General features: G+C 41.1%; 1 protein-coding gene across 1 annotated transcript in view; it reads left to right on the top strand.

Annotated features, from left to right (window-relative positions):
* LOC118842156 (sentrin-specific protease 5-like) overlaps nucleotides 1–10,874 on the top strand; it is a 40,910-nt gene extending 30,036 nt beyond the window's left edge. The window contains exon 3 of the mRNA XM_036749777.1: nucleotides 9,110–10,874. Within this exon, the coding sequence (XP_036605672.1) occupies nucleotides 9,110–10,874 (1,765 nt within the window). The remainder of the gene's footprint in view (nucleotides 1–9,109) is intronic.
* Nucleotides 10,875–18,198: the final 7,324 nt, after the last annotated feature.

Genomic DNA, 18,198 nt, shown 5'->3' with positions numbered 1-18,198 from the left:
GCTTCTGATTTATTCAATGATGTGAGCTGGAGGAAAAAATATAAAAAAAATACGCATTGCATCAAAATGCTGAAATGCTCTTTAAAATGTCAAAATGGTGCTGTTGAAGGGAAAGCCTGCAGAGGCGTTGGTGGGCCTCTGGGTTCCCAGGTAAGACTAGTGCAGGAGCTGCTGTTTCCTTCTTGCATGTCCATGCAATGCTGAGCTGGGCAGTGAACAAGAGCAAACATACAGTTAGGGGTGTGCATATTTGTGCTTTCTTGGACATTTTGATTTTTAAATTCTTTTTTTTTGAAGGAGGAAATTCTTTCATTCAACCAACACTTACTAAAATCTTGTAACATGTAAGGCATTGTAGAGATGTAAATACCTGGAGGTAGGAAACTCCTTCATGGGAACGTCCTTTACTAGTACATATGATACCCTATGATGTAGTAGGTAGGTATCTCAAGTAGCCTGGAGGGGTTAAGTGACTTGTCCGATGTTACACAGCTAATAAGTGTCAGAGGCAAGATGTGAATCCAGGTTTTTTTTTAAAGACTATTATAAATACCCAAATTAACTACAAAGGACTTATGAAGGAAGAGATACTATCTGCATGCAGAGAAAGAATTGATAAATAGAAGTATGTATAGAATGATTTTATATATATATAGACACACACACATATACATGTTTGTGCCTAATAATTGCCATCCCTAGGGTGGGGGAGGGGAAGAAGAAAAAAGAAGAAATCTACATGATAACTTTATTATATAAAATGAATAGCAAGTTGTACATAATAGATTTGCAGTTTCATGTACAATCATCTTTTTTTAAAAAAAATTCTATTATGTTATGGAAATTCTTGTTTTATTTCGTAAATTAAAATAAAATAAATAAAAATTAAAAAAGACTTGGTGTCCCAATTTTACCCAGGCTAGAAATACAGCTGCTACTCATGGGCCAATCCCACTATTAACTGGCATGGAACTTTGACCTGCTCTGGTTCCAGCCTGGGTCAATTCACCCCTCCTTAGGTAGCTTTGTGCTCTCCCACTCCAGAGGACTCACCACAGTTGGTTCATAGTGTGGAAACCTGACTATCTTTAGCCCACTATACTCCAGAAGTCCTGAGCTCAAGAGATCCACCAGCCTCAGCTTCCCCAGTAGCAGGGATTGCGAGTGTATGCCACCACGCTGATCAGGTGTTTTAAGCAGAGCCCTCTGTATATTATGTTTCACTACTTCTGGGCCCTGAGGAAACATGCAAAACTGTTCTCGGGTGGCTTACATTCTACTGGGGAATACAACATGTACAGAGCTAAGTAAATATGAGAGAATTTGAAAAGGCAGAATTAACAAAGAGTGTGAAGTATGAAAGGCTTCTGAGAAATTATGATACCTGAGCTGAGACTTGAAGAGATGTGATGGTTCTCAGGGGAAGACGAATACATTGTATTTGTGGGAGAAAGAGTGTACAAAGTCATTGGGGAAATTGGGGAAACTGAGGAAATAATAGTTAAGTCTTTTTAACTGGAACAGTGAGAATATGAAGGGAAATAATATACAGGGGCATAAAATTTGGGCAAAGTAAAATGACTAATTTTAAACCTAACAATTCTTTTCATCTTTTAAAAAAACTTTTAGTACGCATTATTTCCTTTTTGTTGCCATCACTTGCTTTACACAACGTGACGTTGAATTCACAAGATTATGATGCACATTCTTTAATTATTCATCATGAAATCACATTTATCGTATTGGATGTTAAATGCACTTTTGGTGAACAGTTTAGTCTTCCAAGTTTGGTTTTGATAATAATTCAGAGATTTTCTATGGGAGTGTAAATCAGACCATTTTCAGGCCATTGACTTATCATTACCTCTACCCTTTAGATACATTCCTTATCCATTTTATGATGCAAGTTTATGCATTTATGATACAGTGCAAGATCTTGTCGTAGTATTACATCTCCATCTGGGAATTTCTATAATTCTAAAAGAATCTTGCTTTTCATTCTATCAAGATATTTATTAGAATTCATCCTTTCCTCAACAGGGACCACTCTTTTGGGTACAATGTAAGTGAAAAAAAATGCTGAACATTTTTGGGTGGCTGTTTTACAGTTTGATGAAGATGTCCAGATGCTCCTCTGGACTTCTGACCATGATTTTGATATAATTAATGAAAGAATGAATTTTACCAGTAAAAATGACTTTTCCCCAATTTTTTCCCAATCTTCATTTTTCTGGTCTTTGTAATTGTCTCAGCTATGACAAGAATTTTTTTCATAGAAGTTGTTAGCAGTTTTTTCCTTTTTTTAACTGGTCTTCCTACGGTTCTTACAACTTCAAGAAGCCTGTACCACACTGAGGAGGAATCACTAACAGCATCTCTAGCTGCTAGGTCTCTGTGAAAGTCTTTGCTCGTTTTTGAGGAGTAATTAGGCTTTATCTTAGCAACAGCTCCTTCCCTGGGGTAATATCCATACTTTAAAGCCACAGAATTAAAAACACAATAAAAGAGCCATTGAATACCTGTGTGTATCATGAAGTCTAACACTTGGATGATGGAGAACTAATAAAGGTGAGTCTATAGTTCTATCTGGTTATTCCTGATCAACAGATGTTTGGAATCAGCTTATTGTTAGTGGAAGCCCTCACATGGCTATTGCTGTCACAAAGTGAAGCCATTTACACACAACTATAAAATAGGTATGGGGAGGGAATGGGTGGAATAAGCATTTATATAATGCTGGTATGTGCCAGGCACTAGGTGCTAAGTGCTTTACAAATACTATCTCATTTGATCCTCACAGTTACCCTGGAAGATAGGTGCTGTCATTATCCCGATTTTATAGTTAAGGAAAGTGACTTGACCAGGTTCACAGTTAGTAAGTATGTGAGGCCAGATTTGAATTCAGGTCTTCCTGACTCCAGGCCCAGTGTTCTTACCACTGTGCTACATAAAATTATGGAAAGCTAGAGAGGTCCCAGACTGTAAAGTGATAAAAAAGACCACAGCTTCCTGAACCCCACAAGTTTTCTAGTGTCAAGATTGAAACTGGGCAACTTTGGCAAATGCCCCACAGCTCCTGCTCCCGATAGCTGCCTGCTCTTTCCTGGAAGCCATGAAGCTTGACCATACAACTGGAATTCTGCATTAGGTTCAGATGTGAATCCACATACACAAAAGCAAAGGTCTCAGATTTCATCTATGTGCATATATTGCAGCTGTTGGAACACAGACCCTCCAAGCTTAAGTCAATGGTCTTTGAGAGTTGGAGTGACTGAAAATTCCATCATACTGTGACAAATTTGATGGCGAGTCTCTCGACACTCAGCTAGCCTGGTCCTATACCCTGTACTTAAAGCCTTTCTGGTCTGAGAGGCCCAGCCCGAGCTTGTGGACCATTGGCGTAATCTTTGAGAGCCTAGGGTCACCATCATGCCATGAGGAGGTGGAAGAAAAAAACTTGTGATACGGCATTTAAGATGCTTTTGAAGAATCTACCATAATTTTGATATATAAATCCTACAAAATATTAAAAATTGCGATTAGTCTATGGATTAAACTAACTATAAACCATCAGGATCATTATACTTTCTTCTAAAGCAGAAAGTCAGTTCTTACTTTCATTATTGAGGAAATTTTATTTTTAGTATCATGTTAAGGTAATTCAATCCATCAGAAAGTATCTATTAAATGCCTACTCTATGCCAGACCCTATGCTAGGTGCTGAGGATACAGATGCAAAAAAATGAAGGAATCCTTGATTTCAAGTTACTCATTATCTATTGATGGAGACAACCTAAATAGATATAATTATAGCGCCCCCCTGTAGGCTACTCCTCCAACCTGTGGTCTTAACTTAGATAAAAATTGTAAAACTCTTAGCAGATTTCTTGGCACATAGTAAGCTCTATATAAATGTTAGTTGTTCTTGTTGTTGTTGTTGGTAGCAGCAGAAGTAATACTAGGAGTAGGCTTAGTAGTGGGAGGAGGAGGAGGAGGAGGAGGAGGAGGAGGAGGAGGAGGAGGAGGAGGACTTCAAGATTTGATCTCTAGAGAGGAAATGCTACTTTAGATTCTAGAGGTAAGTAACTGTGTCTGTACTGCTACTACTATAGCTCATGAGCCCCCACTGATATGCTTCCCCTTTATGATCATCCAGAAGACACAATTATGTCTTAGTAAAGGTCATTATTCATTTAATAGTGAGAACGGTAGTTGTAATACACACCTCCCATAAACCTGGAGTTCACTCTTCTATAAATATAGCCAGTGTCCATAGGAATAATGAGTTCGAACTTCCAACAGAATACAGTGCTAGTAAGATGCAATATGTAGTAGCATACATATTTGGCCAAAGCAACTCAAAACTCATAGAACTAAAGGGACTGAAAGTCCTTCTTCCCTTTGTAGAGGCAAAAGTCTTCATGTGGCTCCCCTTGGGTGCAGAGTCTCTGCCTGGAGTTTTCCTCAGCTGGTTCCTAGACTTTGCTCCTCTCCTCTCCCTTAACTACTGGTTGTCAGAGGTCCCACTTCATAAAGCTGCTGCATCGCTCAGGTGTCTGTCTCTCTGCATCCATGTGTGTCTTTGGTTGTGTCTGTGAAGTCAGAGACTGCCTCTCTGTTTGCTCTACTATCTCTGGGCTTCAGCCAACTTCACTATTCCCTTCTTGAGGCAACTAGATGGCAAAATGTATAGAAGGCTGTATTAGTAATTAAGGTGGGACTTCTTTTTTTACTGTTTTAGAATGTTAAATCAATTGTCTTAGCTTAAGTCTTACTAGGTGCAAAGCCCCAAGCCCATACCCTTTTGCTAAGTAGGTGCTAAACCCCAGGTTCACACTCTTTTGCTGATCAGGTGTGAATCCTTTGAGCCCTGAAAAGCTCAAAGGTTGGCATTCTGTCTGGGGATCTCAGCCACTGGAAGAGTAACGTGGGACTCTGGGCTCCAACAGCCTCCTGGCTTGTCAACCCTCTGTTGATGCTTTCCTGGTAACTATGAATTGTGATTTGGTCTATTTATATTGTGTATGTTTGTAATTTGTTTGTATTTGCTCTGAAGTTCAGGTTGCTGGCTTTTCCTCCTGAACTAAGTGAATGATATTTATATGTTGGATTAAAGTAAGATTGTTAACCCTTTAACATTGCTTTCCTTAGTAAAGCAGATCAGAAGAACCTGTGCTGGCAGCTCTTGTTGCTGGTCTTGTTGGGTCTTACACCCCACAACAGCTGCTAGCCGAATAGTTGCAACAAATGCTGGGCCTGGAGTCAGGAAGACCTGAGTTCAGATCTGGGCTTAGATAATTACTAGCTGTGTGACTCTGGGCATGTTGTGTCACCTTTGTCTGTCTCACTTCTCTCATCTATAAAATGAAGACAATGATAGCATCTCCCCCCCAGGGTTATTGTGAAGATCAGATGAGATAATATTTATAAAGGCTGTGCCCAGGAGAAAATAGGTGCTTAGTAAGCATTTGCTTTCTCCCTTCTTTGACCTAATCAGAGAGGTCTTCATATTTTATAAAGGGATCAGGGCTTAGAAGCATCTTTTAGAATAAATCCAACACTTCCTTTAATATTTTGTGATTATATTCTGGCCCTTCTGTGATCACGCCAGTTGAGATGGGGAGGAGAACCACCTCCCTTATATATGTACATGTAGATATGTAATAAATCTAGAGAATAAATACAAAATAAATTCAGGGTTTTTAGGGAAGATGGAAACTAGCAGGAGGAGAGTCAGGAATGGCTTTTGTTGAAGGTGGTGTTTATGCTGTGTCTTAAAGGAAGAGATGGATGCTTTGGGGTGGAAGTGGAGAGGGAGTGAATTCCAGGCAATGGAGAATGGCCAGTGTAAAGGCATGAGACACCACAAGGAACAGAGTAGATAGAATCTACCTACCTTGTTTGCTTTTTTTTTTATTGGTTTCTGCCATACAAGGCACATCTAAACTTTGTGTCTCCTCTGGCTCCTGAACAGGGCTCTGAACACAGAAGGTATTTATTGAATGTTTGTTGAATTGAGTGGAATTGATCCTTCAGAATAGAGGTTCTTAACTTTTTTTTGGTGTCCTGAACCCCTTGGCTGTCCCAGGAAGCTTATGGGTCCTTTCGCAGAACAATATTTTTAAATGAATAAAATCAAGCACATAGGATTACAAAGGAAAACAATTCTACTGAAATCCAGGTATCAAAATATGTAAGGAAAAAACCCCCAAACAAACAAAAAAATAGCTCATGGATCTCAGGTTCAGAATTTCCATAGTAGGAGATTCTGGAGGTGTGACCATGTTTGAGCCCTCCTTTACTGGGACCCCAGAGATAAAAGCATTAGGATGATAAGGTCTAGAACTGGAAATGCTCCCACAGGCCATCTAGTCCAACTCTTTAGAGAGGCAACTTGGATCAGAAAGCTGACCTCAAAGTCAGGAAAACTTGGGTTCACGTTTCACTTTCCGATGCATAGTGTCTATGTGAGCCTGGGCAAGTAATCCAACCTAAGGGCCCCAGGTGACTCTTTGGGACTGTAAGTTGCAGAGGAGTTCCCAATCTGTGATGATGGAGGGAATTTTCTTCCACGGAAGTTCCCAGTTCTTAGCACAGGGACTGGCACATAGGAAGTACTTAATAAATGCTTTTGCATTCTGGGCCAAAAGAAAAAAAAACACTTTTTTTTAAAGAGAAAGAAATGAAGGTGGAGAGGGGAAGCCACTTGAATAAGGCCACACAGATACTAAGTAGTAGAGCTGGGACTCAAATCTGAATCCTCTGAGTCTGAAATCCCGTTCTTTTTCAGCTGTACTGAATATGCCATGCTCCTCACAAGGTTCAATTTGCTGAGCCCCGTCCATGGATGGAGAGTGTGGAGCTTAAGGATTTGCCAGAAGACGATGGTTTTTATTTTCCCCAGCAGTCAAGACTCTTCCCTCTCCCAGCCAATCATGCTATTTCGTAGCTATAATAACGATAACCTAATATTTTATGGCATTTTAAATTTTTCCAATTACTTTCTTCAGAACAATCTTGTGAACTGATCATGCTAGTGTTATATCTCCATATTGCAGTTGAGAAAATTGAGGCTCAATGAGGCTAAGTGACTTATCTAGGATTATACAGCTACTAAATGCCAGAATTGAGACTCAAACACAGACTTTCTGACTCTAAGATCAATGCTCATTCTATGGCAGTGGATGGGCTTGAGTAACAGTTACAGAGGGGATAGAATTGTGGTATTTCAACTGATTAGCATATAGGTGGTCTTACTAAAAACTAAATATGTGTTATGATCATAGAAAGGAATATAATAAGCAGATTCATGAATTATGATTCTATTTATACATCCATTGTCAAGGCTACTTATTTGAGACTTTAAGCGTATTTTTCCCTTCATAAGTAGCAGATCACAGTTTGTGAAAATCAAGTCTGTTTGTGAGATAAAAATATATTTTCATGTACAAAAGGCATAAATCTAGGCAGATCTCGTGGTTTAAATCAACAATTCACTTTGAAAACTGAAGTTTACATAGAAACATAATTATTTGATTTTGGTAATGCTTCTTCTCTGCTATGACTATTGGTAGAGCTAGGACTCAGGGGAAATCTCTTTTTAAGGCAAGGAGATTAAGAGAGAGGCTATTTATCTCATTGGCAAAGAGGAAATCATTGAATGCATAGCCACTGTAGACTTATGAGTACCCGAACACAAAAAGCTGATATGTGCTATGGGGAGGACGCATCTTGCTTACAGGGAGACCTACGTGCTTGAAGTCTATTCTTGCTGCGTCACTTGTCAGTCATGTCCAACTCTTCATGACCCCATTTGGGGTTTTCTTGGATGGCCATTTCCTTCCCCTGCTCATTTTATAGATGAGGAGCTCAGGCAAACAGAGTTAAATGACTTGCCCAGGGTCACACAGTTAGTAAATGTCTTAGGCTTATAGAAATGCTTATTGCTGATCTCCTGGAGGTGGTCTATTATGGGTTCAGAGATAGGAACTTTTAGACTTATTTTACCTTGCTCATCCTCCATTTCCTCATCTATAAAATTGGAGTACAACAAACTACTTACTTCATAAGGATTTTGGAAGGAAAATGCTTTGTAGACTTTAAAGAATCACAGAAATCTGAATTATTATTCTTTCTTATGGATGGTATCTTTAATAAACCTCAGTTGTGGCAACGATGCCTTTATTTAACCCCAGGAATCCTCCGGGTCTTTTTTCCTGGCTGATTAATAACAGGATATTTACTGTTTGGCCTTCAGCCACGTTGTGGCGTGGTGAAAGGAATGCTGAATTTGAACTATGAGGTACTGGGTTAAAATCCTGACTCTGCTCCTTCGTGTTCTTACGTGACCCCGAGGCAAGAACCTTCCTATCCCTGGGCCTCAGTTTCCTTAGCTGTAAAGTAGGGGAATTGGGCTAGTTAATCTGACCGGCTAGAGATCCCAGGAGCCTTAGTTCTCCCCACATGCCTTTGGGAGTGGGAGTGTGAATCAATCTTCTAAGATAAAAACTCTACCGGGAGGGAGAGGAGGGAATGCTGCCTCTGGCTGGGATTCCTGGAATTTTGTGCTGTATCAGCAGTGCACTTACATATGCAAAAGCCCATCTGTGCCCACAAAGGATGGAACTCTGTGTGCGGATGAGCGGCCCCTGGAAAGCCAGGGTCTCTGAGAGCAGTTTTGGATTACTATCCTTTGAAGACATCTGCAGCACGGGGATAACTTATTCCAGAAAAGCGGCTCTCCTTGCCATGCAGACCAGAAATCATAAATGAAAATGAAGTTTTTAATTACATTTGGCATTTCGGAGCCACCTGCTGGCTCCCAGCATAGGCATTTCCCTGAATGTTGAGAGATGTGGAGAAGTGACTCCGAGCTGAGCTTGGCCTTTGAAGCTCTGTGGCCCAGCCAAAGTCCTTGGTTTGGGGTGCTAACAGTGGCCTGCAATATCCTAGTTCCTTGTATGGGGCCAGGGGGAGGCTGGACTGCAACAGGGAAAAACCAGCTTTTTAGAGAAAGATATTTTATGATAGTCCTACTTAGCATGACCCACACTCATTAGCAGCTAGTGTAAGAGTTAGAAAGCGGCACTCAGAGCGCACCGGTGGCCAGTGGGGAGGGCCAAGTGGAGAGCAGCCCCACCTTAGTCACCTTGAGGAACCATAAGGGAAATGGTTGTTACTGTAGCTGCTGCCAAGGACTGGACCCAAACAGAATGGAGCCGGAGAAGCCATCCCTAATCCCGGGAAGGCCTCAGCTCAGCCAGCATAGGGGGAAAAGAATATTACTGTTTCGGGTGTATAAGAAAGTGTCTATGATTATGTTTTGGTACCAGATCCTGAGATCTCCACGGTTTAAATCAAGGAGCAGAACCTGTAAGCTTCGGAAAGGCCAGCAGCGGAGCTGGGTGCAGAAGGTCGCCACGGACCATCGGGAGAAGCGCCTGGAAGGCTGCGAGCTGGGTGCTTGTAGCTCATTCTCTCACTCAGGACGTAACAGCCCCTCTCACCTCCCTCAGGCTTCCTTCGCAGATATGGACTGCAGAACCCCAGGGCCCACCGCAAAGAGAAAGAACTCAAGGATACCCAGTGGCCCGGCCAGAGAAAACCCTGGGTCAGGCCCAGAGCCTTGTTGGGGGGAGACCCTCTCCAGCCAGCAGAACGGCAATGTTAATGGTTGGGACCCATCCCACTTCACCGGACTGACCAGTGAGATCCTCTCGCCAAAGCAACACTCCAAGGACCTTTTCATATCAGAAACTGAACTGGAAACCATAACTGTGGGACAGGACGATCAGGCAAGGGACGTTGGGGATGACAAGCTAAAGTTGCCCCTGCCTGACCAGGCAGCAAGTGGTAACGAGGCTCCGGGGGAAGAGCCTGTATTCACAAAGACTGTGCAGGCTGTGGGGAGCCCCCGCCACATGGAGGCTGAGGCTCCCCGCCCCCGGAACATCTTTAGTGCCAAGTTACTGCACCATCCCTACCGTAAAAACCCCCTGGAGGCCCCCTCCCGGCAAACCAGACTCAAAGTGGGCCAGCAAATAGGAAGTGGAAAGAGTGGTCAGAAAGTGTCACCTGTGAAGGATGAAGAGCTGTCCTCCTGCATCTGTGGATTCCTGGATGAGGTGATGAAGAAATATGGCAGCTTGGTTCCCCTTTGTGAAAAAGACGTTCTTGGGAGGCTGAAGGAGGTGTTTAACGAAGACTTTTCCAATAGAAAGCCATTTATCAATCGGGAAATTATAAACTACCGGGCCAGGCATCCCAAATCTTCCAGTTGCAACTTCCGGGTGTTCTACAACAGGCACATGCTGGACATGGATGACCTGGCGACGCTGGATGGTCAGAACTGGCTGAATGACCAGGTAATCAATATGTATGGTGAGCTGATAATGGATGCTGTTCCGGACAAGGTTCACTTCTTCAACAGCTTTTTCCATAGACAGCTGGTAACCAAAGGATACGATGGTGTAAAAAGATGGACTAAAAAGGTGGATTTGTTCAAAAAGAGCCTTCTCTTGATTCCAATTCACCTGGAGGTCCATTGGTCTCTCGTTACTGTGACCCTCTCAAATCGAATTGTTTCCTTTTATGACTCCCAAGGCACTCATTTTAAGTTTTGTGTAGAGAATATAAGAAAGTATTTGCTGACTGAAGCAAGAGAAAAAAATCGACCTGAATTTCTTCAGGGTTGGCAGACAGCTGTTATGAAGTGCATTCCACAACAGAAAAATGACAGTGACTGTGGAGTCTTTGTGCTCCAGTACTGCAAGTGTCTGGCCTTTGAGCGGCCCTTCCAGTTCTCCCAAGAAGACATGCCTCATGTTCGGAGAAGGATTTACAGGGAGCTGTGCGAGCGCCAGCTCTTGGACTGACTTAGGGCAGCCGCCATGGCCGGCCAGGCCCAGCTGAAGGAGGCCACCATGTTCTCTGGACCTCTGACCGCTCCCTCATACTCCCAGATGTCTCTGACCAGTGGCATCCCACCACTCGGCTTACCTCAACTTGATTTTTCTCCCTGACTTGTTTCTTCAGCTACCATGTAATATTTCTTAATGTCCAGTTTTGTTCCTTTCTAATTTTGTGTATTTCTTTCTTGTATTTAATATTTATTATATGAGCGCATGCACATAGACCAAGCATGAGGTACAGAATATTAAAAACAAAAACAAACAAACCAAAAAAAAGAGTTAAAAAGCACTGAGTTTGGAACTAGGTTTTAGAGCAAGGCAAAGCCTTAGGCTATGGGGGCCTACTGCACTCCATAAGTTTGGATATGCTGAAACTAGTTGTCCACAAATGACGTAGTGACTTCTTTGTTTCTTACATGTAGCGCCCCATATCCTGCCTCCATGTGCCTCTGCTTAGAAGGCACTCATTCCTCAAGGCTCAGTCCAAGAACCAACTCTCACAGGTTATCTTTCCTGATCTACTTAGTTGTTCTTTCTGTTTCCCTTCAAATGATCAGCTCAATACTTACCTGTTTGTATGTTGCATTTCCCAGTAGAACATGAGCTTCTTGAAGTTAGGGACTGTTCTTTTAAAATTTTTATTTATTTTATTTTTAATTTATGAAATAAAACAAGCATTTCTATAACATAGGAGAATTTTAACAAAAGATGATTGTTACCTGAAACTGCAAATCTATTATGTACAACTTGCTATTCCTTTTAAATGTTTTATAAAGTTATCGTGTAACTTTTTTTCCTTTTCTTTTCTTTCCCCATCCGTCGCCCTAGAGATGGCTACCTTTAGACACAAATATGTATATGTATATGTATATATATATATATATATGTATATATATACACATACATATATAAAATCATTCTATAAATACTTCTATTTTTGAGTTCTTTCTCTGGATGCAGAGAGTATCTTCCTTCATAGGTCCTTTGTAGTTAATTTGGGTATTAGTCAAAATGACTTTTTCATTCACATTTGTTCTTAAAACAACATTGCTGTCACTGTATACAATGATGTCTTGGGCTTTTTTTTTTCTTCTTGTTTTTGGTATCCTCAATGGTAAGCATTGTACCTTGCATACAGTTGGCTTTTAATAAATGCTTGTTGGATTGTGTTGGATATATCCTGATGACTCCTAGCACAAGGTAAAGTGCATGGTACTGAATTGCCCTATGGCTCCACTCATAATATCTGTAACTTCCTAGATCAGGGCTGTCCAACCTTAGGCTATCTTAGGGACGCATTAAAATAAAATAATTATTCGAGGGCTGCACCCAGAATAAAAAATAAAGTACACTAATAGAAAGTGGGGAGACACGCATCATGCATCATCAATACGACAGGCAAAGGTGTGAAGCACAAAAGCAAACACAAAACAACAAAGCAACAACACCACAGTATAAAGATAGATACATACTGACTAGTCTGCATCGTATAGATAGAACACATCCCACAGATCAATTGAAAATTCCATGAGATATGTTCCATCCACAATACTACTTATAAACGCCAAAGAAATTAACATCAATGATGTGATAGAACTAAAAAATCTAATACACATTCCGTGCAAATTATTTTATTTTTTCTCTCTTGAAAATTAAAACCCACAGGCGGGCTGCATGAAATCGCACTGTCATATTTTGGACAGCCTTGTTCTAGACCAGAGCTCTTTTCCCTGGCTACCACTCTCTTGTGTATATTGTCTCCTCCACCAAAATTTCAGTGCTTTGAATGAAGGTACTACCTCATCTTTATATATGTATCCTTACACCTAGCACAATGCCTGGAACATTAGATAAATACTTTCCTTCCTTCCTTTTTTTCCTTCCTTCCTTCCTTCCTTCCTTCCTTCCTTCCTTCCTTCCTTCCTTCCTTCCCTCCCTCCATTTCTCACTCCCTTGCTTCCTTCTTTTTATTCATAGAACCAAGACTCAAATGTTCATTCAATGAATGAATGAATGATTATTAAAATATTTGCTACAGTCATAGTTATGACTTCATTATTTCTTTAGGTCAAAATCTTTTTTTCAGAGCAACGCAGCTTCATAATGAAAGTCACTCATACAATAGGCTTCCAGCTACAGAAATTTGCTTTGCAGCAACATTTATTCCATAAGGTGTTAGAGCGTCTCTCTGTTTAGAGAAGAGCTTGCTTGTGTGAAAAGGCTTAGAACAAGGGTCCTTGTTCTAATGAGTTCAAACCATTCTGGCCAGACATTTTGGGGGAATGGCAAACCTGAATGGAGCAGTCTTCTTGTGAATCTGGGGAATGGATCATTTAAAAAAGTTTTTATTGTTATTTTCTTTTTCTTACGTCACCATGGTTATTCCAAGTGTTCCTCCTTCTGCTTTCCCAGAGAGCCATGCCATATTACAAATAATATTTTTTAAAGAGGAAAAAAGTCAGCAAAACTGATCCATTCACTGAAAAAGTCCCCAAACATGTGCAATGTGTGGACTTCCCACCTCCACGAAGAGGCAGATTGTCGATCTCTTTTCATCTCTCTTCATTTGAGTCATACCTGACCTTTATAGTTTTGTTATATTTACTTTTGAATTTTTTGGTGTGTGGTTGCTCTTTCCATTCATCATTATAGTTACTCTGAATTTTTTTCTTGGCTCTGCTTCATTTTGCATCAGTTCATGTAGATCTTTCCACATTTCTCTGTATTCATCACACATATCATTCCTTACAGCACATAAATATTCTACTACGTTCATGTATCACAATATGTTTATCCATTCCTCAACTGATGGACATCTACTTCATTTTCAATTCTTAGCTATCACAAAAGTACTGCTATAAATATTTTGGAGTATATTGGGACTTTTTTCTTATTAATGGTTCTCCTGGGGTACAAAACAAATAATAGTCTCTGGTTCAAAGGACAAACATTTTAGTCACTATTTGCATAATTCCCAATTGCTTTCCCAAATTATTGTATAGGATGGATTGCTTTTATGGAAACTAAGCTCTTTCTTCCAAATATCCCCTCTTCTATACTGCCATATTCACTGAATTTCCATATTCACTTCACTTCTGAAGATTCTAGGTTTTAGAGCCTCCATGGATCTTAGTATCCAGTGAGGTTCAGAGAAATGAAATGATTGACCTAAGATCACAAAGAGAGACAGAAGCCGAGCAAGGATTGAAACCTAGTCCTTTGACTCCAGATCGAAGCCTCCTTTCTGCTATCCTATATGGCCTTTCACTTAACAAGCCTTTTAAAAGTACTTATTGTGTGCAGAATGCCCTGTTCCCACTCTGCTGCGGCACGGCATCAAAGACGTCCAGTAAGATGCACTAATGTCACCAGGGCTTACCAAGCTCTGATCAACCACGAACACATAAGAAGAGATGATCCTAAGAGTTGGTCAGATTACCTTCTATCATCTACTAGGAGACATAGAAGGGGACATTTTGATGGGGGAAGAAAAGAAAGGCCCTGAGTTTTTGGTGGGGAACGGTGGGGCAGGGGGAAGAGATTAGACATGGGTGGAGGCCTCTAGGTGTTGGGGGGGTAGGACAGGGAGAGGTCATTGATAGTGGCGGCTGAGCACCCGAAAAGACAAACTTTGTCAATTTTTGTGACTTTGCTCTACCTCTTCAACAGGGCTATGATGAGTATTTCAAATGAAATGTACAGAGCTTACTATAGAAATATCAATTATTATTGTTATCATTATATAATACATTATATTTTATTATACATTATTAATTAATATTAAGATATTAATAATATAAATAAGAAGCAACATGGTACAGTGGATAGAGAGTTGGCCTCAGACTCAGGAAGATCTGGGTTCAAATCCTGCCTCTGGTCCATACTGGCTGCATGACTCTATATAAATTATTTAACCTCTCAGGGCCCCGGGGAACTCTTTAAGAGTTTACTGAGCATTTGCTGATCAGCATCGGTCGAGGGGATTTCCTCACTGAGAAGCCAAGAATCTCAGGAATGGGTCTAAAAATCATCATAAACACCAGGACACTTTTGGACCATGGGATTTAGAGTCAGTAAAGAATCTTGAAGGTCATGTAGTTCCACCTACTTATTTTACAGGTGAGGAAACTGAAGCCCAGAGAGTGACTTTCCTGAGGTTGATAGAAAGCATCAGGGCTGCAATTTGAATTCAGTGTCTCTGGTTTTGAATCCAGCATGTTTTTGTCCACATCACGTTCATGCTCTGAATCTTTTTCCTTTTGTAGGATTTTTTTTTGCTATGCTGCTTTCTGGAAGACACAAAGTTGGCAGAGAGCAGGGCCAAGGATTTGCAGGCTAGCAAGGTCCAGCTGGGCTGGCCCAGCCCATGCCTTACTTACCTCATCAGAAACAGAAGCTCCATGTCCCTGTTGGGTCAGGTTTAGCCCTGAGTCCTGCTGCTCTAAGCTGTCCTACCATGCATGGTCTTAGTTCAGAAAAGGCCTATCCTGCCCTTTCCCTACCTTTACACAATGAGGTTACTATTATGGCTAGGTAAGCATGGGAAGGAGTTATCTGATTAATTCTGAGGAGAGACTAGAATGGCCACTCAGTATCCAACAGGAAAAAACAAAAAAAAAATAAATAAACCCCTAACATAGAACTCAGGGTTCAAATCACTTTTCTGCCAACACCAGTTAAAGCTCAGCTCCAAGGCATCTGTAGTTGGGCCTTGGGTGCTCTGATTGAGTCCTGCAGCTGTATGCAGGCCACGGTTTGTTAGTCTGGGCTGGGGTCCTTAGCTAGGATCCCACAGCTGGGCCCATGGGGAGTGGGGAAAGGGATAGAGTCTGACTATAAGTCTCACTCTGCAGTATTTCCCTTTTCCTTGCTTCTTCCTCTCTCCTTTTTATCCCCACTCCCTTTTTTTCCTTCTTTAGTTCTTTCTTGATTGTCTTTGAGATCACATCTCATTTAGACTGCATCCTCTAGAGGGTGATGTTCTCTCTCTCTCTCTCTCTCTCTCTCTCTTTCTCTCTCTGTCTCTTTCTGTCTTTCTGTCTTTGTCTCTCTGTCTCTGTCTCTTTCTCTTCTCTTTTCTCTTTCTTCTGTCTTTCTATCCCTCCTCCTCTTGTCTCTCTCTCCTCAGTTTTTCTCTCTCTGTCTCTCTCCTTTTCTCTTTCTTACTTTTTTTTGCCTAGAAAACTTTCAAACAATCCTTCTACTAGAGGGAAGTAGTGAGGCCTATGCCTGTGTGTTTTTAACTGCATAAGAAAATGTGTTTTGTGTGTGTGTGTGTGTGTGTGTGTGTGTGTGTAAGGGGGGCAGACAGAGAGACAGAGACAGAGAGATAGAATATATAGATATGTCTATATACAAACCTTAAAAATTATGGTCATGGTTCAGGAAATTATGACTCAAAAGTATAATTTAATTTCACAATCCTGGTTATCCTCTAAAAGATGTAAGAGAAGGTATCATTTATAATCTAAATTTTCATTTGATTATGAACTTAACAAATATCAACAAACATGAATGATTTAGGATACAGAGAACAGAAAAGAGCCTTGTATATGAAATTGTGAACTTTGGTTATGTACAATTTGAGAATATATTTCCTTATATATGAATACATTTACATACAAATATAGATATGTATATGTGTGTGTATATATGTAAATAAAATTTAACACATTATTAACAAATTGCTCTGCTTGTCTGTGTCCTGGAAAGGAAAATTTTAATTATGTGATTATGCTATGTTTTAATGATTATATTATAACTTGGTATAATTTCACCAAGGTGAATTTCCACTAGACTTCAGAAAAAACAGTGGTTGTGGTAGGAGAGTTGAGGAGAGGCATAGAATTATAATTTGTTAGAGTTCTCTGGCACACAGCAGTCACTTAATAAATGCTTGTTGAATTGAATTCTTAGTTTTGCCTCTTTCGTCATGAGCTTGGGCATGCTTCCAGCTAGACATTGGTATTGCTATACATTTAGTTCCTGGTCCCATCTGGCCAGAGTCCTGGCTTTAGCCAAGAGTGAATGGAGGGGGCATGATGATTGAGAACGGGACCTGAAGCCTCCTTGAGAGGCAGCTTTATCTGTAAGCCCAAGAAAAACTTCCATTGCTGGTAGAACCAGGCAATTGGTGTCTTTTCTAAGCTGGAGACTGTTTTAAATATACAGCCTTTTACTACCCTACATGAAAAGCTTTTGAAAATTCCCTGACAGACCCCATCCTCTGCTCAGGATGTTGGACATCTCACAGGAAGACTGGAGACCAGAAGGTTTCACCCAGACTCTAGCCAGGGGTATGTGTGACGCGCCAGACTGAAAGGGTCCTTAATACTGAGAAATCACCACTCTGATTGGACTTGAACCATATGGATCAGCCGTCAGCCTTCAATGAGGACCAGCGGTGCAGCTCGATATGCCGCCAAGGTACGAGTGACCCCGTTATAGGATACCCATCCATCATAGGTGATTGATATCCCACCCCGAGTGGGCCCTGGGCTCTGCTAACTTCTCTGGAGCAGCCTGAGTTTTCTGGAGGGAAGGGGGTTGAAGGATGAAGGTAATGGCAGAAAGTCAGCTCCATCACAGCCCATCTCTTTGAGCTGTCAAACACAGCATGATTAGTGCCGGGCCAATTTAAAGAGCACACTTTACAGAATTATATGGTCTGTACCCCAGCTCTGTGATGAACATCATACTCCTGTCTTAACAGTCGCATCCTACAGTAATTTTGTGTGTGAGTGAGAGGAGGAAAGGAAAGAAAGAGGTCTTATTGTGTGTCACCCGCAGCTTGATTTATCATGGTAACGGTGGAGTTTTTTATATAAAAGATAATTCCATTATACCATTAATACAGCTGTCAGCCAAGCATTCAAAGCACGTAGCTGATACGATCCTGCTTCTCTGTGCCTTGTCCCTGAGGGACATAATTGGCAAGTGTCCGTGTCTCATTTCCAAGGTGGAGAAGCAAAGGCAGGGAATAGGTAGGAGATGAGTCCCTACTATCCTGTCCCCTGGCTAGAGCGTGGCTGGAGGACAGTCACATCTTGGACACCCTCCATTGTCAATTCACCCAATGGTTCCTTGTCCTATTACTGTGACATCTCATGGAACTGGATCATAGGACTTGGTCCTAGAAGGGACTTTGGGGGGATGGTCTCGTTCAATTGCTCTTTTTCCCCCCTGCAAAACTAACAAACATATAAATGAAAATTGACAGATTTAGGATGACAAGATGACAGATTTAGAGGTGGAAAGGACATCAGAAAACATCTACTCTAACCCCCTT

This window comes from Trichosurus vulpecula, chromosome 3, assembly GCF_011100635.1.
Source record: "Trichosurus vulpecula isolate mTriVul1 chromosome 3, mTriVul1.pri, whole genome shotgun sequence".
Lineage (NCBI taxonomy): Eukaryota > Metazoa > Chordata > Mammalia > Diprotodontia > Phalangeridae > Trichosurus > Trichosurus vulpecula.
Note: the sequence above shows the minus strand (reverse complement) of the source record. Positions and strands in the feature narration are given on the sequence as shown.